The 27,940-nt window shown below is 41.1% G+C and overlaps 1 protein-coding gene across 3 annotated transcripts in view; it reads right to left on the bottom strand.

The window, feature by feature from the left end:
* The window catches only part of Far2 (fatty acyl-CoA reductase 2), a 123,164-nt gene that overhangs the window by 3,698 nt on the left and 91,526 nt on the right, over positions 1–27,940 (bottom strand). For all 3 annotated transcript variants that reach the window (XM_016005186.3, XM_016005187.3, XM_076568355.1), the window contains exons 4-10: positions 19,083–19,262; positions 11,601–11,778; positions 11,242–11,286; positions 10,181–10,299; positions 9,480–9,547; positions 2,069–2,240; positions 594–723 (exon numbers count right to left, since the gene is read on the bottom strand). In XM_016005186.3, the coding sequence (XP_015860672.1) occupies positions 594–723; positions 2,069–2,240; positions 9,480–9,547; positions 10,181–10,299; positions 11,242–11,286; positions 11,601–11,778; positions 19,083–19,262 (892 nt within the window). The remainder of the gene's footprint in view (positions 1–593; positions 724–2,068; positions 2,241–9,479; positions 9,548–10,180; positions 10,300–11,241; positions 11,287–11,600; positions 11,779–19,082; positions 19,263–27,940) is intronic.

Here is a 27,940-nt window from a genome sequence, read left to right as displayed (position 1 = left end):
AAATCATCTTCCTTATGTTTACTCAACACTTCCTCATCAGCATTACTGGTTGTGGTGATATTTTGTTTATGATCTAACAAATAAAGCTTGCCTAAAGATCAGAGTGCAGAGCTAAGCCACTAGTTAGCCATAGAGGTCAGGCAGTGGTACCTTTAATTCCAGCACTCGGGAGACAGAGGCAGATAGATCTCCAAGTTCAAGGCTACCCTGGGCTACACAAGATCCAGTCTAAAAGAGAAACAGAGCCAGGCAGTGGTGGCTCACACCTTTGATCCCAGCACTTGGGATCTCATGCCTTTAATCAATCCCAGCATTAGAGAGGTGGAGACCGGAAGTGATATGGCTGGGTAGAGAGAGGAATATTAAGTCAAGAGGAGACAGCTCAATCTCTTTCAGGCTGAGGAGTTGGCAAGGTAAGAGGTGGTGTGGCTGTGGCTTGTTCTTTGGTCTCTTTGATCTTTCAGCATTTACCCCTATATCTGACTCCAGGTTTTTATTATTAAGACCAGTTAGGATTCCCGCCACAACCTGTCTCATAATCCTGAGTTCCCAGAGTGCACTGTCCCTGCGCTTGGAGTCAGAGCCGTACTTACTCTCTGATCTTCAGGACTCAGCTCTGACAGAAGCATCTCTGTGTTGTTTGTGCTCCATTCCCAACTGTGGTTGATGAAATACTCCAACATGGAGATGGTTCTCAGGAGCCGGTTCATGAGCTTCAGCATCCTGAGGGAGAGACCAGACAGCTAGTGCAGTGCGCCCTGCACACCGCCTCTTCCTCCACGGGGAAGGGTGGCCCAGCATCATCAAGGAAGTGCAAACCTTGGTGGGCTCATGCCAGTAATACCAGCACTGAGGAGGCTGAGGCAGGAAAACACACATGAGATCAAGATATGCCTGGGCTACTTACTGAGATCAATAAAAGTATTAAAAAAAAAAAAAAACAAGACAAAAATGCATCCCTCTTTCCTCCAATTTCCCAGAATTCTTTTTTTTTTTTTCCAGTTTCTTGGTAACAGTCCTCCTTTGGCTAGTTAACAACAATAACAGTTTCTACCATCAAGCTTCTCTTTAATCTTTTGTAAAGTACCTTACCCCTTCCTTCATGTGCATGAGAGACAGCAATAGATCTAACAAATTGCTCATTCTCTCTAAAATCTACTTGTGGTGCTAGAAGGGCTTGCAAATTTCTGTGAAAGTTAGAATTATCATTTCTCCCCACTTTCCATCTTAATTCTGTTAAAGGAAATAATGAAGCTAACAGACATTTTACAGCCCTCCTAGCCAAACCCATCCCTTTCTCATTAGACATTTCAAAAGTGAGCTAGTTATTTGCTTGAAAGGATTACTATTTTGTTTTGTTTTACTGATTTAAGGCAGATCTTTAGAAAGCTAATTTCTTTTTATTGTATTTCTTAAATTTGTAAAACAAAAATAGGATCTCAGGTCTTAATATATTAACTTTTGGCAGAGTGTTGACTATATTAGCACTTGGTGAAGCAAAAGCTTGTAATTCATACTTAAGGAAGACAGACTTAAAGTTAGACAGTGTTGACACTTACAGAAAATACTGTCTTTGCTGATTTTCCTAACAGCCTTGTAGGCAGGTCTTTGCCCACATTTTTCTGAATATGGTTCATAACCTTAGAGGGTCAGCATTCAAACTCCCACGAAGTTCTGACCAACCCCAGAGAAGCTCTGTTGTTGCAGTCCCACTGCCCTGTGTCCATTTCTTGCAATGGACTGTGTTTTCTAGCTCTATGCTCAGAACACGAAACAGCTCTCCTCTCAAAACCTCCTAGGACTGTGATGTAGTCAGAATTTATTCGGATTAACTTTACAGAAAGGTTATGTTCAAGATCACACACATACACAATAGGTAAAAAGATGAGAAAAACGTGTGTGTGTGTGTGTGTGTGTGTGTGTGTGTGTGTGTGTGTGAGAGAGAGAGAGAGAGAGAGAGAGAGAGAGAGAGAGAGATTTGTCTCCTTCAATTCTCAGCTGTAGGGAGGATTAAGGACTTTGGGTTCCATGCAATGACACTACTAAAGCCAATATTACAACTTCTCACCTGGGTTTCCTTCCAGTGAGCCTCAGATAGAAGTCGTAGATGATGGCTGGGGCCCGATGACTGACAGCGTTCCAATACTGGGTGGTGAAGTTGTTGGTGGTGAAGTCAGCATTTGGCCTTCTGAAAGCACTCTCAAATGGGATCTTTTCAATGGTTGCCAAGACCTGTAATCCTGGAACAAAAAGAGGAAGTACTAAATCTCAGAGAATGTAAGCCCATTATAAGTGCAAGCTATCTGCAGCTCAGAATGACAGACAGTATTTGCTGTATAGCATCAAGACTCTGTTTCTAAGAACATGAAGATTTTTATGCCTGGCAAGTGAACATCTGCACAGTTAAGCAATATGACTGCACTAAGAGTGGATACTTTTTTGGTGGGGTGGGAGGTTGAGACAGGGTCTCACTATTGTAGCCTTGGCTGTCCTGAGACTCATTATGTAGACCAGGCTGGCCTTGTAGACCACCACTGCTGCTAGCCTTTTCTTTAAACATTTACTCTCAAATACTTGGGGAAATTTCTTATTCAATACAAGGACAGGTTATTCAGAAGGGTATTCCATTCCAGGTTCTCAAGTCTACTCTGAAAGGCCAGAGATGGAGGCTGGGAGGATCCCTTGCAGGTTAAATGTTCTTAACAAAGGCTTGCATAAAAGTACATGGATGGATTTTTTGTGTGGTTCCCTTTAGATAACACAGCTTCTCTTGCCTTGATAGTCTTGCTTTTCTATGTGTGTACTTGACTCAGTTTTTCACTAGTGGAATTTTTATAATTGCCTTTTTATGTTCCTATTTTTTAGATTAGCTTAGTTTAAATTTTTAATATTTATAGATTCAATAGTTCTTTTTAGAGCATTCATTTAAATTCAATTTTGACTTAATTGGATCTTTTCAAACAATGTAGTTCATTATTCAATTATGAAGTTATCAGTTATTGTGGTAATTTGATCATTACCTCTTTCAAAATATATCACCAGGAAATGAACATGTAAAATATAGATGTTCCTGGTTAGCTTTAACTCAGAGAGAGTTAATTGAAAAATTGTCTGGATTAGAGTGTCCTGTAGGTACGTTTCTAGGGGATTTTCTTGATTGTTAACTGATACAGGAGGGCCCAGTGCCATCCCTTGTATGGTGGTTTGAATAAGAATGGCCCCCATAGGCTCATATGTTTGAATGCTTAGTCATTCGGGAGTGGCACTACTTGAGAAGGAATAGGAGGTGTGGCCTTGCTGGACTAGGTATAGCTTTGTTGGAGGAAGTGTGTCATGGGGGAGGGGGAGGGGGTTGGTCTTTGAGGTTTCAAAAGCCCAAGCCAGGTTCAGTGCCTCTCTTCCAGCTGTCTGCAGATCTGGATGTAGAACTCTCAGCTACTTCTGTTTGCATGCCTCCATGCTTCCTGCCATGATGATAATGAACTAAACCTCTGAAACTATAAGCGAGTCCCACCTAAATACTTTTTTTTTTTAATAAGAGTTGCTATGGTCATTGGTGTCTCTTCACAGCAATAGAACAGTAACTAAGACACCTGGGTAGGTGGTTCTGGACTGTATAGGAAAGTTAAGCATAGCCTGTACAGAGGAGCAAGCATCATTCCTCCATGATTTCTGTTGTGCTCCATTGACTGTGAGTCAGTTCCTTGGTCAGAAGTAATGCTCTATAGAAAACAAAGCAGGTCTGCCTTCAAGTTTCTGTTTGAATTCCTGCTCTGCCTTCTCTCAATGATGAACTGTAACTTGGACTGTAAACAAAATAAACCCCTTCTTCCTCTAAGTTGATTTTGTTCAGTGTGTTTTATCAAGGCAACATACATAAAATCACAGCATGGAACTTAGTGGCATCTACACTTGAAAAAGAAAATAAAAGTCAAACAGGAGATTCTGACGTTATTACTGATCTCATCTACGTACCTGCATGTCTGCTTCACATTTCCTTTTGGCTGTGTAATAAGCATTCACATTTAACAGCTCTAAAATTGTCCTCTTGATACTCCCACTACTAGCCACCCTTTCCTGACACATTTAAAAAACTTTCTATCTAAATGATAACGGTCTTTTTCAATAAGTCAGCCAGAACCTTTGGAGTCATCTTGATGTTCCTCTTTGTTTAACAACTGTCATAACAGTGCAAACCAGAATAATTGGCCTCCCCTTGAAAAGAACGCAGCATCACCATGTCCACTGCTGCCATGAGTAGGAGCTGTCGTGTTCTTGGAATATTGGGATGGTGTCACCACTGGACTCTGCTATAGCTCTTGTTTCCCAGTAGTTTGCTCTCCATACAACAGCTAGAATGAGTCTTTGAAAATGTTACTCAGAATTTACTTCTCTTTTTATAAAATGCTCAGATGAACCCTCTTATTTGGAGGGGAGCCAAACCCTTAGTCCAGTTGGTAATATCTTGTAATATCTGCATCTTTTCATACAGAGAGACAATGCTCAACATGGACAAGGCCTTGCAGGATCTTCCTGCGTCCTCACTCCTACGCCCATCCTTCAGGTTCATTTATTGCCACTCTCTCTGGTTGCTTCTGCTCTAGACAAGGTGGTTTTCCTGTCCTTGAATATGAATAGAGTTTTTGTACTGATGGTTCCTTTAGCCTACAAGACTTCCTTCAGCTGTCTTCTGACAAGCCTTCACTTCCCTCAGGTCTCTGCTGAGATGTCTCCTTACCAGAGCTGTTTCCTTGGCCTTCACATAAGAAAGCATCCTTCTTACCCCGCTCTATTTTTCTTCAAGCACTTAACCATATCTGATATGTAAGTTTGCTTTTGTGCCTCCTTAGATCTTGAGAAGTGACTGCCAGGCAGCTGGTGCTCAGTGAATACTTTTGGACTGAATATTTCAGTAATGCATAATAACTTTCTATTTCCTAAGTCTATCTTGACTCTTTAGTTTTTTCACAGTGACCTCATGCCACCAAAACAGATTTTCAGACTAGGTGATTAACCTGTGATAGTTTAACTGGGTATAAGATCAATATACTTTTTTGATCATTTTTTGACAATTTTCATGTCTTCCCAGTAACCATTAGAAAATGTATTCTTTATAAAGATGCCATTAATTATTAACAAAATGTATACATATCCTAGCTCTTATGTATAAATCTGGTAAAAAAAAATTCTTAACTATATGTAAAGAATTTAATTTTTTTCTTGAAGGGCATTAACAAAGATAACTAAGTGGAGAGATGTTGCATGTTCACCCACCCAGCTGTCAATTATTCTGCATTGTCACTTGAAACTACAAATGTTCAGCCTATGGTGACATTGCTGGTGGTTCCAGTTAGTAGCATTTGGATCACTTCTAATAGCCCTGTCATGAAGCATAAATGAGTTTGAAACGCAACAAACTTGAATTAGTGGGTAGTGGAGTCCTAATATGCTGTATTAGGCTTCTTGTGTAGAGGTTTGGCACTGGGTGAAGGACATGACAAGCTAAGCATATCTACTGTGGTGTGAAGAGCTGAGAAGCATGTATGTCAAGCATTTATCATTCCTGAAAAGGCATTCCTCAAGTTACAGCCTATCATACAACAAGCCACAGGAGTTTGGCAGTTCTGCGGCAGTGTTCCCCAGCCAGCACCACTGAAGCACATAGAGAGAATTACTGTTTAACAGAGAGAGGGAGGCTGTCACTGAGAACTCACACCATGTAGGAGAGCCGAACTGTCTTTCTTAACCTTCTGTCATCACTAGGTATTTAAATTCTTTTTCATGTGTCTTGGGTATTGAATAGATATAGTCCCTTGTGTATAGACAATATGTGTTGGTTTAAATAAGAATGGCCTCCATAGGCCCATGTATTTTAATGCTTAGTCACCAGGTAGTAGCACTACTTGAAGAATTAGAAGATGTGGCATAATTGGAGGAGGTACGGCCTTGTTGCAGTAAATGTATCACTGGGGGTGGGCTTTGAGGTTTCAAAAGCCCACAGTAGGCCCAGGCATGCATACATATTCTCTCTTTCTCTCTCTCTCTGCCTGTGGGTCAGAATGTCACTCAACTACTTCTGTAGCACCATGTCTACCACCATGCTATGGTGATAATGGACTAAGCCTCTGAAACTGTAAGCAAGCCCCTAGTTAAATGCTTTCTTTTATAAGAATTGTCTTGGTCATGGTGTCATGACAAACAGTGACTAAACAGAAGTTGCTACCAAGGACTAGGTTATTGCTGTGATAGGCTTGACCATGCTGCTTTGTTGGAGGAATGCAAAAGTCTTTTGGACTTTGGTCTAGAAAAGTGGTTGGACACTTTAAGTGTGGCTTAATGGGCAATCCTAGTAGAAGCATGGAAGATAGTGCTGAGGGTGATTTGAACTGTTTGGCCCCAGCTTGAGAAGTTTCAAAGGGGAAGAAATTAGTAAATAGCCATGAGACCATTTTGGTGATATTTTGGTAAAGAATGTGGCTGCTTTCTTCCCTTGTCCTAAAAATTTGCCAGAAGCTAAATTGAAGAGTTTTGGATTAATGACATTGGCAGAGGCAATTTCAAGACAGCCCAGTATTGACTGGGTCATGTGGTTGCTAGTGGTCACTTTTATGCAGATCTACAATGAAAAGGAGCAAGTGGGGCAAGGAGAAATATAAAATGTACAGTTTGAGGAGAAAAGGATTACCAAGAAATGTAATGGAGCTAAGTCTAGTGCTCAAAGAGATGAAATGCTTAAAGAAAAGCCTGGTGTTAAATGGAGTAGTGACCTCAGGGCAAGACCCCACCCAGCTAAGCTTCAAACTTGTGAAAAGGAATTAAAAGCTTAAGCAAGCATTGAAGGAAAGCATGGAAAACAGAGAGCAGATGCAAAAGAAACTAAATGAGGGAGGCCTTGTCCCAGTCTCAGCCAAGTAGCAGAAGTTGGCAGCCTCAGCCACATGTTTCTGGCTTTAGAGTCAAGAATACAAGAAATAAGTTGTGGAATCTGCATCTGCGTCTAAGGAAAGCCACTGAGCCAAGCCTGTGGTAGGGGTGCCCCTACATAGAGCCTTGGAGAGGCCATTGTGTGAAGCTGTGAAGGCGAAGCCTGGATTGTGTTGGAGACCCCAAGATATTGGAGATGCCAGAGTCATGGTAACCTGCCAAGGAGAGCTGCATACGAGTGTGGAACCAGCCCAAGAAAAGAAGTATGTTGTAGTCAACATAGCTGAAAGGAGTTGGAGATCTGACAAGTACTTTTGACATCAGACATGGAGATGTAGAATTTGGAGTTTGCTCTGTTGGGTTTTGGTCTTGCTCTGATCCATTATTTCCTCACAATGTTCCCTTCCCTCCCTTTTGTAATGGAAATGTGTCATGGTATATTGGAAGTTTGTGATATGCTTTTTTTCATTGTGACTTTACAGGGGGTGATAGTTAAGAGATTGTCATGAGTCCCAGAACAGACTTTGAACTTTGGACTTTTTTTTTTTTTTTTGTGTGTGTGTGTGTGTGTGTGTGTGTGTGTGTGTTTTTTTTTTTTTTTTTTTTTTCGAGACAGGGTTTCTCTGTGTAGTTTTGCGCCTTTCCTGGAATTCACTTGGTAGACGAGGCTGGTCTCGAACTCACAGAGATCCGCCTGGCTCTGCCTCCCAAGTGCTGGGATTAAAGGCGTGCACCACCACCGCCCGGCGAACTTTGGACTTTTAAACAGTGTTGAGACTGAAAGACTATGGAGACCTTTGAAATTGGATTGTGTTTTTGCATTATGATATGACTATAAGCTTATGAGGACCAGGGAGTGGAATGTGGTGTTTTGAATAAGAATGGCCCCATAGGTTTATATATTTGAATGCTTGGTCACCAGGAAGTAGCACTATTTGAAAGGATTAGAAGGATTATCAGGATGTACTTCTTAACTACATTTCTAGCACCAGGCCTGCCTGTCTGCTGCCATGCTCCCCACCCTGATGATAATGGACTAAGCGCCTGAAACTGTAAGCTTTCATTTATAAGAATTGCCTTGGTCATGGTGTCTGTTCATTGCAATAGAACAGTGACTAAGATGCAGCCAATAGAGTTTGTGTAGTGTGGGTTTCTTAAAGCAGAGACTGAGAAGTCCGCTAATCACATAGATGTTTCCCTGGCACTGCCTAAGGTCTTCGACCAAGGACTCTGGCTTTATTTTTGTCTTAACAGTGACTTATATTTTCTTTTATAAATTACTATTGGAAAGGTAATTCACACAGAAGAGAGCCAGAGACCTGGCTTCACTTTTATTTTAGGGACCAACTAGTTCCCTTTATGAATCCAAAAAGCTCATTTACTCTCTGGGCCTCATGTAAGTTGAGCACCCTAGATTCTTTTTAAGGTCCTTTTAACTGTAATCATCTCTAATTCCATAAAATGAGAGTTTTCAGGAAAGAAGAAAAATTTTAAAAATACTATATCCTCCAAACTCTTTTTAAAAGTCTTATTTTTAATATTTAACATTTAATATTATGTGTATGCATGTGTGTCTATGTGTAGGTATATGCATTTGAGTATAGGTGCTTGCAGAGGCCACAAGAAGGTGTCAGAGCCTCTGGACCTGGAGTTAGAGGCAATTGTGAGCCAACTGATGTGGGTGCTGGCAACCACACTGGATCCTCTGCAAGAGTAGTACATGCTCTTAACTGCTGGCCATCTCCCCGCCTGAGTTTCCAATATCTTATTTGCTTATGTTACTAATGTATATGGGTGGGATCTCAGACATCTCCCATTACTGATGCAAAAATAGATTTCTTACTATTTTGAAATCAATTCTAATTTAGATATGTGATCTAAATAACTGAGTTTATGATGAAAAGAACTTGATCACAGATATTTCCACATCTGCAACTTTGCAAGTACAAATAACAGTGTGTGTGTGTGTGTGTGTGTGTGTGTCTGTCCCTGTGCGCATGCATGTGCATGCTCTGAATGGGACTAAGACTAGAACAACAGCTAGAGGTTCTTAAATCTCAGACTTTAGCAAGAAAATTAACTCCTAAAGATACATGAGATCTGTTACCAACAAAACACTTTCAGCATCTCAGGTGCTGCACAGTTGGGGCAGGGTGGGGCTGGCAGCTGCACAAACGGATGAGCATTACCACTGCTCCATAACAGAGGTGGACTGCTGTGAGGCCTTTCTGAAACAGCCATGGTGAGGGGGGTGCTGACGGCCACCAGTACTGTTGTTTATCTTGCCAACTTTTGCTTGGCTTCATTGTTGTTTTTGAAACCTCCTGTAAGACTTCATTCCATGTAATCCTGCATGTTTTTCCATAGCCCACTTTTTTTTTTTTTAATCGCTGTACATTCTAGTTGACTACAACACATTTACAGTCTGCAGAGACTTTCTCTCTTTAAGGTTGGTTTTGTTTTGGCTCCCTCCAACCCCATGTTCTGGCTGCAAGACACTAATTTTCCCTGGCCAATATAGGCAGCTATGCACTTACATAGTTAAAGGCACTCACCCATTTTATACCAATTACACGGATTGAGATTACCAGATGTGGAATGGTAGATTAATGTTGATTTAGGTCTGGAAGATAAACGTTAAATAAATATGACCAAATTGATAACTAATAAGAAATAAAGGGAAGTAACACTGAGGCATGTATGAAAGTTCCTGTGGCTACTGCAATCTACACAGCACTTTCAGATTCTCTATTCTTTGGGTTGATAGGAAAAGTGAAAAAAGAAAGAAAAAATACACACATCAATATACCCAATAGGTGTGACCTGTGGAATACACATGCCTGAGTTCACATGAGAAAAATTTCCTTTTCCTTGTCATTTACTAACAGCCACATTCACACAGGCACCATAGCCTTTACTTTGTGTCAGCAAATTTCCTGTCTTATCTCTTGGCATTTACCAGCAACGAAATAGCAGTTCAACAAAATATAAACTGTGCTGCCATTTCATCGACTAGTTTCTTATTTTAAGATACTGAATAGAAAGTAAAAGCTTTTTGGTTATTCAAAAATTCCACGGTAAGTGGTCTAATAGCAAATTATTTTATGACCCACCAAGTATTAATCAGTATTCATGCACCTTTGCCTATATAGAGAGATGTATCGGGAATTCTGAGATCCTGGAACAAACATCCTATCACTCTGGAGTCTTGTAGATGGAAACCCCATCTCTCAGAAGTCTATATAAGCACGCTCACCTGTGAACTGCAGTATACCATCCTACTGCTATGGTGAGGTTGACAACTGTGTCAACTGGAATCAAGTCTGCCACTGCCATGGGAGTAGCTTTTATGGACCGAAGAAATCCTTTCCCCGCCTGCTCAGGAGAGATGGAGCATAGAATATAAATCAGGTATGAAGTCACAGCCAGGACTAGCCACTTTGTATGGGGGTTGGACACTAGGCCCCTTCTTTTGTTGTAAGAATCCATAGGTTTTGTGTGTGTGTGTGTGTGTGTGTGTGTGTGTGTGTGTGTGTGTGTGTGTGTGTATAGCTACATCTTTGTCTACTAAAAATATAATGCAAAGTGGGTGGAATTCGAGTCAGTGTGCTGGTGTGCACTGTAATAAAACTGATTCTAGCCCATGTTGACATGATTTTTATCCCCATCTAAACTGTCATGGGGATGAAAGCAGTTAGGTAACAGAAAGAGGATGATTGGAAAAGTAGAAGTAAGACAATACATGCACACAGGCTTGTGTATTTTAATGTCAAGCATTCCATAGTCTTTGGGATAATTTTTTTTTTTTTGAGACAGGGTCTCATGTAGCACAGGTTGGCCTCTGAGGTTGAGGTTCTGATTCTTCTGCCTGTCTGCGGTCTGGGATTATAGGTGTGAGTTGCCACATACACTCAGTTTATAAAGTGCTGGGGGTCAAAACTCAGGGTTTCAAGTATGCTAGACCAAGCATTCTACCAGCTGAGCTGCATCCCTGGCCCCTGAGGCTAATATTTTTCCTGTAAACCTGATTAACTGCATTAGTTCAAGCCATTAATAAACCAATGAGAAGAAAATACCTCCACCTTGTAACCAAAGGAAAATTTTTTGATATACAGACATCTCCAAAGTAAAACTCTGGTATAGCAACTGAGCATGTCAGTCATGTCTGTCCTGATGATAAAAGCAACTTCCTGCTGCTTTCCTCTTTCCACTGGTAACTCTAGATAAGCTGCTTCCTTTATCACCACACCAAGAGACCACCAGGGTCTCTGTTTGGTTCTCCATTTCAAGGGGTTACTTTCTCATCTTTGTACATACCGCAATAATGAGTCCGCTGGGTCCATTTAAATTATCAACCCAACCCTGGAAAGAAAGATCTCTGTTGGTTACACATTTCAGAAAACTGTTAGTTACCCTTGAACAGCCCAATCTGTTTGTGTGTGGCAGGGTGTATGGGTGTGCATATATATGTGTGTTTGTGTACACACCCATACACCCATTTATAATACTAACCAATTGGTCATAAAGAATGTATGGAAAGAGAAGGAGAAAGGAAGAGAGGGGAGAAGGAAGGAATGAACACATTAAAAGGAGAGGAAGAGGAGAAGGACAATCAGAAAGAAGCTGGTTTTTAAGGCACCTGTATTGAAGCAGAGCAGGAAAAGTGTGGTGCTCACCGGGAAAGGCTCCTGCCAGGTTGCTCCCACTATGGATGGCCTGACAATGGCCACATTCAGGTTCCCACTTTCCTGCTGTACCACCATCTCTCCCAAGGCTTTGGTGTAGGTATAGGTATTGGGTCGGTCCCCGATCAGCTTGGGGGTGATCTCATCAATGATAGAGTCGTCTAACCACCTGAAAGCAGAGGGGAAAAATTCTAGCTACATCTACAGCACAATAGAAACAACAAGAAAACTCAGCCAGTCAAACAAAACTTGTACCTGGCTTGAATCTGGAAGACAACCATCCCAGGGTCACAAGGACAAGTGTGTATGTTCAAATCATTCCTTCTCATATCTTAGTTAAAAATCTGCTCCCCGCCCAGACACTTGATTGTTCCCATGGATATGTAATTCAGTGCATCGCATGGAACCCTGTCTTTACTTCTACAGTCTCATTAGTTTGTCCACTGAACATGTGTATGAGTAATAAGCCCATGTCCAAGAGAAAGCCAGTACTGTGCTCCCCAGCTTTTGGGGGCTCCTCCTCCAATCGGTTTCATTCATTCAGGATACAAGTTGTCTTGTACCAGTCTTAAGCCTGTAGTTTTTAAATTTTAAAATTTCACTGTCTCCATAAAGCAGCTGCATTTGGCAGACATAATCCTAACATGGTCTGAAGATTCGTTTAGAATCCAAGCTAACAAGTGAGCGACTGCTGAGGGCTTTCTAGTGACTCTGGTGTGCACTGAGTCCAGAGCTCCGAGGCAGCACCAACAGCACAGCTGCTGAATAGCTCTACTTAGGGTGACAGAGTATCAGCCTGATTAAAAACCATGCCAGAACCATTGTAATGACCCCGTGTTTATTGATATTTCCCTAAGAGCAGCAGCATTGTCGCTTAAATATCTAATGTTTCTTTTAGTTAGCAGGGCTATTTAGTTAAATGCTGATATAATTTAAAATTTTTAGGCTGCCTGAATATGTTCATGTAATTATTTTTAAAATATTTAAAAATTATATTCATCTTATGTGCATGATTGAAGAGTGTACGTTTGCCACAGAGGACAACCTGTAAGAGTCCGTTCATCTCCTTCTCCATATGTGTCATCAGGCTTGGAGGGGGAGTGCTTTTATCCACTGGGTCAGCTTGCCAGGCATGTTCATGTGATTCTTAAACTAACATGTTTAGTGCATTTATTCTTAGTTTATAGGAGAAAGCATAATCTTCCCATTTTGATTGTAGAAAACATTAACAGTTATCCCTCCACTCCTATGACAAATTGTTAAACCCTGTGTCTGATGCTAAGATCTACTCCGAGTCCTGACTATATTTTAATCACTCTCATTGACAGTGGTGTAGAATATGAAGACTGGCCATAATGGCTCGATTTTCCTTCCTTGGCTTCTGTCAGTACAGAATGTAACCCAGACACACAAATGCCTTTGGGTTTCCCTAGAATTAAAAAAACTCCAAACACACAGAGAAATAGAGGATATTAAATATGAAGACAGAACTGGGGAGATGCCTCCATGTATAAAGTATTTGCTATGCAGGTGTTAAGTAGTAGAGTTTGGATCTTGAGAACCCACATAAGCCATTTTGGTGTCCTAGGTATAATACCAGCACCGGGGAGGCAGAGACAGGCTCCCTGGAACAAGTGTCCAGCTAGACTAACCATATCAGCAAGCTCCAAGTCAGCCAAGAGATTCCACCTTGTTATATACTATGGAAGTGATTGAGAAAGGTAGAAATTTGGCATCAACTTTGAGCCTCCATATGCACCCACATGTATGTACGTACATCTGTGGGCTCACATGTGAACATGCATACATGTACACCATACACACATATACATGTCAAAAAGAATTAAGTGACTACATGGGAATTGGAAGAGTAATAGAAAAGGAAGGGTTCCCTACCCACCTTGACTCCACTTGTTATCCAAGGGGAATTGGTTTGCATATAGCCTATGCATACCCTCATGTGTACTTTAAACCATCTAAATTACCTATAACACTGAGCATCATGTAAATGCAGCCTGTGTTTGTTGTATTGTGTGTGGAGTAGTGACAAAAAGCCTGCACAGGCTCAGTACAGGCACGAGGACTCAGATTGGCAGTTGGAAAGTCACAGACACAGAGGGCAGCTGCACCACTGTCATTGGATCTCATTTGTGGGTGAGCAGTGAATTGACTAACCTAAGACCAGTTTCCTACACCAATACAGATGATAAAAACCAAGTTTAATTTCAACAAGGATGCAGGGAAAAACAAGAGAGCATCAGAACCTAGAAATCACAGGGAGTCAATGCCACACCACAAGGAACAGCTGCTCACTGCAAAGGATTATAGCTGAGGGCTCTACAAAGTGGGGAAAGTTAGCTTGTCTTAGAGAATATTGACTCTGTAGATTCCCAGGGATGTGGGTGTGAGAGCTTGCTGCATATGCAGAAGGCTTGTCCCACTACTCAGTTCCATCTGTGGACCCCTGTGTTCTGTTCTTGCTCCCTCCATTTTCACTCAGGAAAGATGGATCGTTCTCTGTTCATATTCTTGGATTATCATGAGGACAAGCATGGATATATGCACCTATGAGTGAGCCAATGAAACAGAAGTCTCTCTTCCTTCTTTCCCACCTCTCTATCCCTCTCTCATTTTTAGTGCTAGGAATTGAACCCAGGGCTTTGCACATACTCTATTCCCAGGCCAGTGGTGGTAGTATTCTGCATTAATAAAGCAAGCCCCTAGTTGATTTTAAAGTAACTTTTCTTCTACTGTTCCTCTGACCATTTCCTGTTTCATCTAGTCCCTTCCTGGATTCAGAGGGGAGGGCAGCGTGACAAATGCCCATCCACCGCTGCCTGAGGCCCTCTCCTGCGTGCAGTTACCAATTTCTGCTATTCTCTTTCCCATTAGTTCTTCAAAACTGTAAATTAGCATGGAAAAAAGATACTGCATGGATCAATATACATTTCTGACATCAACTAAATGTCCTGCAGTATATTCAAGGACATGTTTTGAACCTGCAAGTCTCCAGCTCCCAAATTTGACTTCACTTTCTTTCCATGAGTCTCCAATTTTAAAATTATACTTAAATTCCTTCAAAAGAAGCATAAAGTCATTGAAGATCTTAGAAGTAGGTGTATGTCTGATACAGTTACACACAGCCCAGGCTCTTCTAACTTACTATCCTTTTTTAATATTATGGTATTAGTAGCTTCTTGTTCACACAGTAGTTGAGTGAAATGAGGAATATGTATCTTCTGGGAGTGAATGGTAGGAGTTCTGTGATGACCTTTTCTCATCTTCCCTAGTCAAGCTATGTTTATTGTAGCCACCATGCTTATGTGTTTGGCATGTGTCTGACTCTCATTATTCATGTGTCTCATCACGTTTCTGTCCTGAAACCCTGCTTCCTTAGTGGATGTTTCATCATGCCCTCAGGAGGGTCGATTTCTACACTCTGTAAGGTTTAGGGAAGCAGGGATGGATAGAGATGCAAGAGAACAGGTGGACTCAGAAGGAAATGGGGTTGTGGGGAGATATGTCAAAGAACGAAAGGGGGGCTTTTATAGAGAAGGAAGCAAAATTGTGAAAACATGGGCCACAGTGGTGGAGTGCTGAGAACAAAAAGGTGGAAGGCAATCACCCTCCATGTGGGGCATTTGTTTCACTGTTAATTTAAACATTTGCCAGGGAAGAAGGAATTTCTAAGCATAATGCTTGTTGTGAGTATCACCCACCCCAATTACTAACTATAAGTTATGGACTTTTCCTGGTGATGTATCCAGATAAGACAGCAGGCTGATCACTTTTATGGGAGGAAAGTTCTTCCTTTTAGCCTTGGAGTATTTAGTGTCTGCATACAGTTTGGAAGGAGGAGGTGGTACGAGGAGCCCTTTACTGTGGTGAGCTGAATGCTATTACCCCTGTATGTGGTGAACCCTCAGAGGTTTCCAACTGCATAGTCCCCTCTCAGACATCAAAATGGAGGCAGTGGATGAGGCCCTGGGTGCTGTGGATATCACTCTGTATAAATAAAATGCTGATTGGCTGGTGGTCAGGCAGGAAGTATAGGCGGGACAAGCAGAGAAGAGAATTCTGGGAAGTGGAAGGCTGAGAGAAGAGACACTGCCAGCTGCTACCATGAGAAGATGTTAAGATACCAGTAAGCCATGAGCCACGTGGCAACTTTTAGATTAATAGAAATAGGTTAATTTAAGATAGAAGAACTAGATAACAAGAAGCCTGCCATGGCCATACAGTTTGGAAATAATATAAGCATCTGTGTGTTTATTTTATAAGTGGGCTGTTGAACTGCCAGGGCTTGGCGGGACCTGGAGAGAAAACTCCAGATACACCTGGGAACTCAGTTCTGGTCTTGAATCAAGCAGGTGGGTCCTTTTCCTGAAAGGGAAGCTTAGTGACAAGCATCAGTTTCATAGTGAACATGCTCTTGGGCTTTCTACAGATGAACTGTTAACTTGGAATGCTCCAGTGCCAGTCCCTCTAAATGACCTCCATTTGAAGATTTTTAAGTGACAGGTAAAAACACCCACTCTCAGAGCAAGTAGAGTCAGAAATGAAGAGAACAAGCTCCCAATTTAGCTAAAGCTTTTAAAAAGGAGTATATTTTAAATGCAATTACAGTATTGCATGAAATTATACACTGGTAGATTCACCATGGAACAGTCATTTTGTGCCATAATTTTTGTTTGTTTGTTTGTTTTTGAGACAGGGTTTCTCTGTGTAGTTTTGGTGTCTGTCCTGGATATCACTCTGTAGAGCAGGCTGGCCTTGAACTCACAGAGATCCTCCTGGCTCTGCCTCCCGAGTGCTGGGATTAAAGGCATGCGCCACCACTGCCCAGCTTGTGCCATTCTTTTTTTTTTTAATGCAGCGTTTAAAACATAAAACTCAAGTGGTTAGAGCTAAATAAGGAGAAAACAGAAACAAAATTCTGCAAATAGAACCATATCCTATGAAGAAAGTGATTTTTTGTTGTTGTTGACTGGTGAAAAGAGAAAACAGACTGGAGACCACTTCAGCAAAGGTAGGGAAGTATACCAGCAGAACCCATTCACAGATTGTTCCCTGCTAGATTTTGGAAGAATTAGATTCTTCGCCAAAAACCATTACTCCCTAGAACCGTAGTAATTGATTTATATAATTTGCTCATCATCACAACTGTCAGGTGAGCTCTGTGGTGGTTAGCCTCTGGGCCTGTATCTGAGGGACTGTGTGGACTGTGTTGATTGAGGTGGGAAGATCCATTCTTAGACAAAGGCACCAGTCCCCATGCTTGGTTCCTGGGCAAAATAAACAGGAGATGCCAAGATGGTTGGGAGGAGTTCTGTTCTTTGGTTCTTGACTGTGGACTCAATGTGTCTAGTTCTCTCCACTACTGCAGCCATAGCTTCTCTGTCATGATGGACCACCCTAGAACTGTAAGCCCAAATGAGCCCTTTCCTCATAGGTTGCTTTTGTTAGGGTATTTTATCACAGCAACAGGAAAAGTAACAAAAAAGGATCAGGGGCCTTGAAGGTCACTGACCTCTATTTGTTAACAGTAGCATGCCAGCTAAACCTTTTCATTTTCAAAATCCTCTTCAAGCTGGTGTAATACATACTTTTCAGGAGTGGCTCTGTGCAACATTTTTTGGCCTTCTGACATTCATTTAGCCCCCTCTGAAGATACCTTAAAATTTATCAGCCTAGCCAGGTATTGATGGCACATGCCTTTAATCCCAGCACTTGGGAGGCAGAGCCAGGCAGATCTCTGTGAGTTCAAGGCCAGCCTGGGCTACCAAGTGAGCTCTAGGAAAAGCGCAAAACTACACAGAGAAACCCTGTCTTGAAAAACCTATATATCAGCTTAAATGTAGCCATTATAAGACCATTAGTTATGCTCCTTGTGAGCTGCCTGTTTTTTCTTTATGGTTCTTAGTTGTTCATTTGTAGAACTTCCTGATTAAGTCGTGCTGGGATCAAGAAAAATGAACCTTGGCAGTTCGTGTTCCTGGAGTTGTATCCATGTCAGTGGATGCCCACACACTCCAGAAGAGAATTTGACATTGCTGCTGCTGTTGTTGCTGTTATAGCAGAGGTGGCCACCACTGCTACTGTTTCTGGGATTACCATTTCATAATTGCTTACTACAGCCAGCACAGTGGAGACCCTGGCAGCAAAAGTAGCTACCACAGTTAATTAATCTTTCATTATATTGGGCATGATAAATTTAATTAAATAGTTCTATACATTTCGATTGGCTTTTAAAATTATAAATTTATTAACTCAAGTTCCATTTGCCTTTGGAATACCATCTTACAAGGACTCCAATTTGCAGTAAGGCTCATTAAGGAAGGGAATGGCTCAGTTGCCTTTAACCTACTGGCTATGGGTGGTTTAGGACCTCTGTTGGTCTTTTCTGTGTCGAACACAGATTGCAAGCCCAGAGCCACTTTGAGCTTTTTGGCAGCAGTTAACTGCAGCTCACACACGATTGAACCGGTATGATAATGAGTATTCAGAGACGGGTAATACCTGGGGGGCACTCACCAACCTAAGACAGAGCACCTGTGTACCTGGGCAGGCGTCTCCATGACGGGTAAGGTGACCTGCTGATGTCCCATGCAACCTAAGTCAGAAGCTCATTTATTAGTAAAAAGGGGACCTGTAGGTCCCTGGCCCCCGTTTTGGGTAACTGTTGCCTTGCTTGCTGACCTTGACCTTGATATTGTCCCTATGCTAATTCCCTCCTGGGTTCCACCCTCCTGAATGCTTAAGGGAAGTTCCTTGTCTATGTATCCTGCATAATGGGCATTAACAGCTTAGATGCAAGATTGTAAAACATCTGTAGTAAACTTCTGCTCTCCAGGGTTTTCCCATTGTGCTGTAAGCCTGTATTTAAGACCTCCTCCCTCCTTCAATAAACGGCATTTGGCATTTAAAAAAAACAAAAACAAAAACAAACCCCAACTAAGACAGAAGGGGAAAAAAAGGATGGGGCGGGGCCAGGGGGTTTAGAAAGGCTAAAACAATTGTTCCAGTTTACACAGCAAGTTATCAGCCATAAGTTGAACTCACATCAGTCCAACTTCAAAATTTCTCTCCTGATCATTTATGTTATTTAGTGATGCTGAGAGGTGAATACATTCATGGTCTAATGTTTCGGCAGCCCTACCCTCAACAAGGTGTTTCTTTAGGGATTTTCAGGGTTGAGGATACAGCTCAGTGGAAGAGTGCTACTTAGCATGCACAAGGCTCTGGCTCCACTTTTGTCTGTCAATTCCTTATTGACACTTATGCATCTTCTATCTTCCTTCCCTCCGGGTGCATATTTCTTACTGGAAGAAGTAACTAGTAATGACAGGTGAAGCATTTTTCCAAAGCACTTTGCTTTCAAAGTGTCCTACCTCATAACTTCATTAAGAATCACAAAGAAACCTAGAGAAAGCCATGTGCTGCCACCCAGTTCCTTCATTTGACCCAACTTACTCCATGGAGTCAATGATCTTCCTTGGCTCCACAGGGCATGGGTAGATGACCTCATCTATGTGGCTCAGATTGCAGTTAGAAAAGGCAGTAGAGATGTGGATGAAGGCTTCAAGCTTTGGCATCTGGCTGGCCATTAGCAGGAGCTGCTGGGTGGCGATGACATTCAGCTGCACAGCTTCTCTGGAGAGGATGAAGCAGAAAGAAGCAGGAAAGTACCACACTGCGAGTGTACCTCCTGCAGTGACTGGTGTGCCACACTGTGAGTGTGCCTCCTGCAGTGACTGGTGTGCCACACTGCGAGTGTGCCTCCTGCAGTGACTGGTGTGCCACACTGCGAGTGTGCCTCCTGCAGTGACTGACTGGTGTGCCACACTGTGACTGTACTTATCCTAGTGGCGATGTACCACACTTTAACTGGTGTGTGTGCAATGACTATACTTACTTTAGTAATAGGCAAATGGCTCAGCTATTGGTGGCACATCAGAGACAAGAAAAGAATTGGTCCCTGGATGCACAAATCTATGACACTTGAAATTGTGATGTGCTCCTGGCATGTGGGGTCCTTCGTCCTCATCACTGAAGCACTGTACATACTGTGTCTCGAGGTTACATGATTCTAATCAGTAAAACAGAAAACACAGTCCTCTGAATTATCAAGTGGCCATTGAAAGAACAAAACCAAACAAATGACTCTAACTCAAGAAGGTGAAAAATACGAATAACTTGTGGAGAACTCAGAGTAGATATTTGAAAGAACAATATAAGTTGTTGTTGTAGGGACCCCGGCTAGCCATGAAGATTGATGCCAAATCCTAAATTGTAGCTGCTACTGTAGAAAGCTATATAAACTCAGTATAAGCAGTAAGATGTGTAGTGGGTAGCCATTCCAGCTTGGTTCTGGAAGTTCCAACCCCCATTGAGACTCTGGCAACTGTCACGCCTACGAGGCGGGGCGAGGGGAGGCGCCTGGGGACCCGAGAGCTGGATGGGGCTCTGGGCGCTCTCTCGGTGCCGGAACGCTGACCGGTGCAGATTGACTGTGCAGAGCTCCGGAGAACACCGCTGGACTGCATTACACCTTCCCCAGACCCTGCGACCTACCCATTACTTAATTTGTGAGTTATGCCATTTAATAAATATCCTTTTAACTACGTGGAGTGGCCAAAATAATTTCTCCAATATCTGGCGCTCACGTGGGGCAAACTCCAAAGGCCTGGGCGGCTCCCGCCGTCTCCTCCCTAGCTGGCGGGTACCTAAACCCGCCTGCAAAGTTCCACATAACCAGGGAACACCTACACGGTTCCATTCCCGAAAAAGGGAGCAGCTAGTCCGATCTCAATTCCCTAGCCTAGCCCCAGACCAGCGAAAGAGGCAGGAAAGTGCTAGCTCTGATTTCCGCCATCTCCACCATTTCCGCCATCTCCCTCCGACTCCAGCCAAGATCGCCAGCAGGCCCTGTTTCGGAGCTGTACCAACGCCACCTGCTGGCTGAAAAGTGCTACTACACGAAAGGTAAGCATATTGTTTCAAGTAAAGGTACTTGATAATTTTACACCTTAAAATTGACTAACAAATTTTGAGTAATTCGTGTAATATGGCCGACAACATTACCTCACAAGAGTTTAAAAACCTTTTTGCCTGTATGATGAATGACATCTTCCTGGCAATATACGACATTCCTAAGGCATATCTGGGCTATACCATTTTGGCATTCATCATAATAATTCACACAGTGTTCAAACACTGGTTTAAGAACAAAGATGAGTCATTATTGGGACTGATACAGGCTTTAAAAGATAGCAATGAAGGCTTAGAGAAAAAGATTCTCTCTCTGGAATCTGCTTTCAAAGATAGCAATGAAGGCTTAGAGAAAAAGATTCTCTCTCTGGAATCTGCTTTCAAAGATAGCAATGAAGGCTTAGAGAAAAAGATTCTTTCTCTAGAATCTGCTAATCAGGATTTACAAAACAGGCTTGTACCCAAAATTGATTTTATTGATAATAAATATGAATATTTAATGGATAGAACACTAACTCTCCAGAGTGAAGTTGTGGCTACTCAGACAGTATATAAGGAAGAAAGATTATCGTTAATTGATAGGATAAGGTCCATGGAATCATGTGTTTCTGAGGAACATAAAAACTTCTTTGATTCCATGAGAAATATGGAGTCCCTTGCAAGAGAGGAGGTTCACTCCCTAGAACAGACCCTAGGTGCTCGTTTGCAAGCCCTAGAAGAAACTCTCAGTAAACATGACAAGGGAACTAATAAGCAGAAGGTCAAGACCATAGAGGTTGTAACATCTCCAAATGGCTCTCATACAATGGCTTATCCTGTTATTGTCCATGAGAAGCCAGCAGATGACACACACCCCGAGCCATATATGACATATACATTACAACCAATTTCAACAAGGGACTTTAAAAATATAAAGGAAGCAGTAGTTACGTATGGGATACAATCCACATATGTAAAACAGATGTTAAATTCGTGGTCTACCTCACATAGAATCATTCCAGATGACTGGCATCAGTTAATTTCAGCTGTTCTAGAATATAGTCAGCAGTTACAGTGGAAAAGCTGGTTGAGAGAAGAGGCAAAAAATTTAGAACAACAAGGTAAAATCAGAGGTTTTGTGATCTCCCAAGATCAAATACTTGGTGAGGGATGTTTCGCTGACAGGAATGTACAAGCCACTTATGATGAGCATACAATATCCCTATGCCGTACAGCAGCTCTAAATGCTTGGGAAAAAATTCCAGAACCTTGAAAACCAACTGAGGTATACACAAAGATATTTCAGGGACCGCATGAACCCTTCACTGATTTTTTACAAAGACTGAACAGAGCTATAACAAGAGCTGTGTCAGACAAAGAATTAAGAAAAGTATTAACTGAGTCCTTGGCGTTTGACAATGCTAATGCAGAATGCAAAAGAATACTTACACCATTAAAGATCAGATCAGCTCCTTTGGAAGAATGGATTCAATATACTAATGGTGTTCAGTCTCTTAACTACAGTAATGAGGCTTGGATAGGAGAGACAAATCCCAGAGGTGAAAGAAGGCCCCGTGTTACCAAATGTTTTAAGTGTGGTACACCAGGTCATATAAGTAAAAACTGTACATGGGGTACTCCTAGAAGCAATACTCCTTCTAGGAATAGCCTAAACAGGAGACCCCAACCACCTCCTGGATTATGTAGAAGATGTGGCAAAGGCCGACATTGGACCAGTGAGTGCAGATCAAAAATAGATATACAAGGCAACCCTTTACTGGCGGGAAACGCCTCAGGGGGCCTCTTGCAGGCCCCCAAACCAAACGTAGTACGAACATTCCCTGCCACTGTGGAAGAAATTCCTCTCCAGGACAACTGAATAAACCAATGCCTAATGTAAAAACCGATACTTCAATGGATGATAAAACAGCTTTGATAGCTGGATCACAGTTTACAAAGAACACTATAAAACAAATATTTTGGCAGACTTCCATAAATGAACAAAGACCAAAGCTTAGAATTCGAATTAATGGCCTGGTTCTGGAGGGCCTGGTAGACACAGGTGCAGATGTGACTATAATTACACCACAATCGTGGCATCTGAATTGGCCTCTTCAAGAGGTAGATGTCCAACTGTTAGGGATTGGCACCCTATCTCAGATAAAACAGAGTTCGAGATGGGTTGAATGCATAGGGCCAGAAGGACAGAGAGGAAGGCTGAAGCCTTATGTAGCAAATGTAGCAGTAAATCTTTGGGGCCGAGATCTGTTACAACAGTGGAATACCCAGATTAAAATTCCTACACTTTCAGAAAAGGAATACAGATCAATGCATGTTTCTAGGAATAATATCATAACATGCTATAAAAATCAGTCACCAACCATTCAGGCTGTTCACAAACAGAGCACGACTGTTGTTGAACTCTCAGAAGTACCAACTGCCTTACCTTTAAAATGGCTAACTAATAAACCTGTCTGGGTTGGACAATGGCCTTTGACAAAAGAGAAGCTACAAGCTTTAGAACAGCTGGTTCAAGAGCAGTTAAATGCTCAACACATTGAAGAATCTACCAGTCCTTGGAATTCTCCTGTATTTGTTATTAAAAAAAAATCTGGTAATTGGAGAATGCTGACAGATCTGAGAGCTATTAATAAAGTAATTCAGCCAATGGGCTCCCTACAGACTGGGATGCCCTTGCCCTCTATGCTACCAAAAGAATGGCCTATAATAGTTATTGACTTAAAAGACTGTTTCTTTACCATACCCTTACAGGAAAATGATAGAGAAAAATTTGCCTTCACAGTACCTAATTATAATAATTCTCAGCCAGTCAAGAGATATCAATGGAAGGTCCTCCCACAGGGAATGTTAAACAGCCCTACTTTGTGTCAATACTTTGTGCAGAAACCATTAGAGATAATTCGTGTAAAGTTTCCACAATCCATAATTTATCACTATATGGATGATATCCTATTAGCTGATCCAAAGTTAGATACATTGGAAAGCATGTTTGAAGAAGTAAAAAAAGTTTTGCCTCGCTGGGGACTGCAAATTGCTCCTGAAAAAATACAAAGAGGAGATTCTATTAATTACTTAGGATATAAGATAGAGCTACAAAAAATTAGACCCCAAAAGGTACAACTAAGAAGAGATAGATTGAAGACTCTTAATGATTTTCAAAAGTTATTAGGAAGCATTTCCAACTTACTGGGTATCATGGGAATACCCAAAGATGGACTACAAAATTTGGCTAATACTCTAGAAGGGGACAAAGAATTAAATAGTCCAAGAGAATTATCAGCCGAAGCTGAGAAGGAATTGGCTCTAGTAGAAAAGACAATTCGAGAAGCACATGTGGATCGTGTGGATCCAGAACTTAAATGCATTCTTGTCATATTCCCCTCCAGACATTCCCCAACAGGTATTTTGATGCAGAGGGAAGATATTATATTGGAATGGATATTCCTACCACGTAAACCAAATAAGAAATTAAAAACTTATATAGAAAAGATCTCTGATTTGATTCAAAAGGGTAAATTAAGACTTCGCCAGTTGACAGGAATGGACCCAGCAGAAATTGTAGTACCATTAACTAATGAGGAAATTTCATCACTATGGAAAGATAATGAATACTGGCAGAGAGCCTGCAGTAACTTTTTGGGAGAGATTAACAACCACTATCCCAAAAGCAAGAGAATAGAATTCATAAAGAAGACTGAATGGGTCCTTCCTCATATTGTACGACAAAAGCCAATTTCTGGAGTCCTCACATTCTATACTGATGCAAATAAATCAGGGAAAGCAGGATATAAATCAGGAGACTTAAGTAAAGTGGTGCAAAGTCCATATAGCTCTGTACAAAAGGCAGAACTGTATGCCATTCTTATGGTACTGATGGACTTCACAGAACCCCTCAATATAGTCACTGACTCTCAATATGCAGAGAGAGTTGTTTTACATATTGAAACTGCTGAATTTATTCCTGATAATACAGAATTAACTTCATTATTCATACAATTGCAGGAAATCATCAGAAAAAGGGAACATCCTATATATATAACACATATCAGATCCCATACAGGTCTGCCAGGACCTTTAGCACAAGGTAATGATGAGATTGATCAGTTACTAATAGGTAATGTGCTAGAAGCTTCAGAATATCATAAGAAACACCATATAAATAGCAAAGGTTTGAAGAAGGATTTCTCCATCACTTGGCAACAGGCTAGGGATATTGTGAAAAAATGTCCTACTTGTTCCATCTATAACCAAACTCCATTACCTGCAGGGAGTAATCCAAAAGGTATACAAAGAAATGAAATTTGGCAGATGGATGTGTTTCATTTTGCAGAATTTGGAAGATTAAAGTATGTACATCATACCATTGACACCTATTCAGGATTTCAATGGGCAACTCCTATGAGTTCTGAAAAGGCTGATTCTGTGATTACACACCTATTAGAAGTTATGGCCATCATGAGAATACCTGTACAAATTAAGACAGACAATGCCCCAGCGTATGTCTCCAATAAAATGAGACAGTTCTTTGCTTATTATAATATAAAGCATGTTACAGGTATACCACACAATCCCACAGGCCAAGCAGTCATGGAGAGATCCAATCGAACTTTAAAGGATATGCTAAATAAACAGCAACAGGTAACAATGACTCCTAGAAATAGACTGCATAGTGCTTTATTAACCTTGAATTTTCTCAATGCTAATGAGAAAGGAACAACAGCTGCGGAGAGACATTGGACAACAGACAAAACTCCTGAGCTAAACCAACCAGTTTATTTTAAGGATGTGCTGACCTCAGAATGGAAACCTGGATATGTTCTACGTTGGGGAAGGGGTTTTGCCTTTGTTTCTGCAGGAGAAGAAAAGCTATGGATACCAACAAAATTAATAAAAATTCAATTCGAACAGGAAAAACCCCTTGATGAAGAGAAGTAAAAGATCATCCACCAATGTGACATCTCTACAAGTTGTAAGAAAAATTTAACAATCAAAGGGTGGGGTAGGGTTCTGTTTTTGTCTTTCCAGGATAATGGAAATACCCATCTTCCAAAACTCATAAGGCCTTGGATATCCGGATGTTTACAGCAGAAAGGAAGAATCTATTGGTACCAATCTACACATGGTAAAATCTCACTGTCTAACATCTTTCTCTCTATCAATCTAGAAAAGTTGTGGTTCCAATTCAATTATAGCCAAGCTGGCTTTGGAGATGGAATTGGCTCACTCCTTCTCTAAACCCAAGCATATTGCTAAAAGAAAAGTTTAAGAGATTCTTCAGTCCCATATCAGAAGAGCCCTCTGGTATGAGACAGAAGGAAACCAATAAAAAGGGACCATTGTCTTCTAAATTCTAATTCTCTCCATGCTTACTCTTGATTTCTCAGAATCCTTTCTTACATGCTATGTCCTCTTTAAATCCAAACCTCCCATTTTTGATAACAAATAAGTTTTTCCAACAGCAATCTCAGAAGTCACCAGAAGGAAGATGGGGCTCCAACAACAACAACTCTACCCAATCCAGAATGATGCCATGGTAATCATCATCATACTACACTTCTTGCCAGAATTTCAGACAATCTTACCTATTACTCTAAAACTTGCTGCAGAACCTACAGTTAGTCTAACTGAGATTTAACTATCTGAGCTTTCTCACAGTACCCAACAGAGATAACATCACCCCCTAAACGGCAGGAAGCAATTCTAAGAAAACGACGCCCCTTCTCCCTTAGGTTTCATAATTCTCAGGGTTATGGATGACGGTTATAGGGTTGGGGGTGGAAGAAAATATTAACTCAGGATTGTAAAAAAAAAAAAAGGGGGGGGGTGGGGGGAGAAGAAATGGAACAGATAGGTATAAGATATGATGGTAAATCATTGTATATACTAGTAAACAAACTTAGTAAAATAGCAACCTTAGATAATTTGCACTGTAATTTGTACTGTTATAGATTCTTATATGTTGATACAAATGTAAACTATTTTTATACTCCTGTATAAGATAATTTGTATATTGATACAAATACAGAACTATATTTGTTATAATGTACATATATTTCTACTCTTATTTGAAACATTTTTATATTGATACAAATGTAAATTTATATCTGTCATACTTTATATATGCTCTACTTCTGTTTAGGATATTCGGTATATTGATATATATTTAATATTATTGTCATATTGCATATCGCACTATATATTCCTACCTCTGTTATAAATATCTTGTGTATTGTCACAATTTTGAAGTCATCGTTCTTCACCATACATTTGCTTATAGACTGTTTACCTTATTTATGTGAAGCCTTAGTCCTTAGGTTATTTCGATAGATAAGATTTATAGATTTATAGTCGCCTATGCCTGTCATCTCTATAGTTACGTTAGTTAGGTTATCCAGATTTACAGATACATAGGTCAGATGGGCAGGTAATCTTCAAACACTTCATAGACCTGGAGAATATGGCATTTAAATAACTTAGAATTCTGTTGACGTGAGACACAATTGCTCCTGGCTGCACCAATTGATCCCGAGAGAATGTTGGGCTTCTAAGACATTTCCATTTGGAAGTTTGTCTTTTGGCACAAAATGGCCTACTGGGCAAAGAACTGCCCTTGCCTTGATGGCTGACAGTACAAATGCAATGCTCTCCTTTCTGGACAAGCAGGACACAAGGAAAGCGACCACTGTACTCTGCCAAGACAGGGTAAGATGGTCTTTCAGAAATCCTGCTTCTGAAAATGGTCTGTCAGATACTCTAGGCCTGTAGCCAATTTGAATGCACCAACAATGCTGAGAAACATTAGGTGACTGTCCAGGCTGCTAGCTGTCTTGGTCTACTCTTGCAAGATTCCCGAAAGTTGCTTGCATCCATCTACCATTTCTCAGGGACCATTATGTTCCTTCTCAGGTCTTTGATGGGATTGAAGACTAGCAGTTATAGTTACAACTTAGTATATATAATATCTTAGATAGAACATATTAAGTATTAGGTTCAGGTTCTTTAGGATAGGGCACCTTTGAATGATCTTTATAACATGCTGTTTACCTATGCTCTATACTTCTCTGGATTTTAGTATGTGTTTCTTGCTTGATATTGTTTGCATTGGTTGTAGTTACATCTTATCTAGGTCATTATCTCTCATTATTTCTGGACAATATTTGATAACCATTCCTTTGTATATAGTCTTGTATTAGTTTAGAACCTTCTTATTTAGACAAAAAGGGGGAGATGTAGTGGGTAGCCATTCCAGCTTGGTTCTGGAAGTTCCAACCCCCATTGAGACTCTGGCAACTGTCACGCCTACGAGGCGGGGCGAGGGGAGGCGCCTGGGGACCCGAGAG

This window comes from Peromyscus maniculatus, chromosome 3, assembly GCF_049852395.1.
Source record: "Peromyscus maniculatus bairdii isolate BWxNUB_F1_BW_parent chromosome 3, HU_Pman_BW_mat_3.1, whole genome shotgun sequence".
Taxonomy (NCBI): Eukaryota; Metazoa; Chordata; class Mammalia; order Rodentia; family Cricetidae; genus Peromyscus; species Peromyscus maniculatus.
Note: the sequence above shows the minus strand (reverse complement) of the source record. Positions and strands in the feature narration are given on the sequence as shown.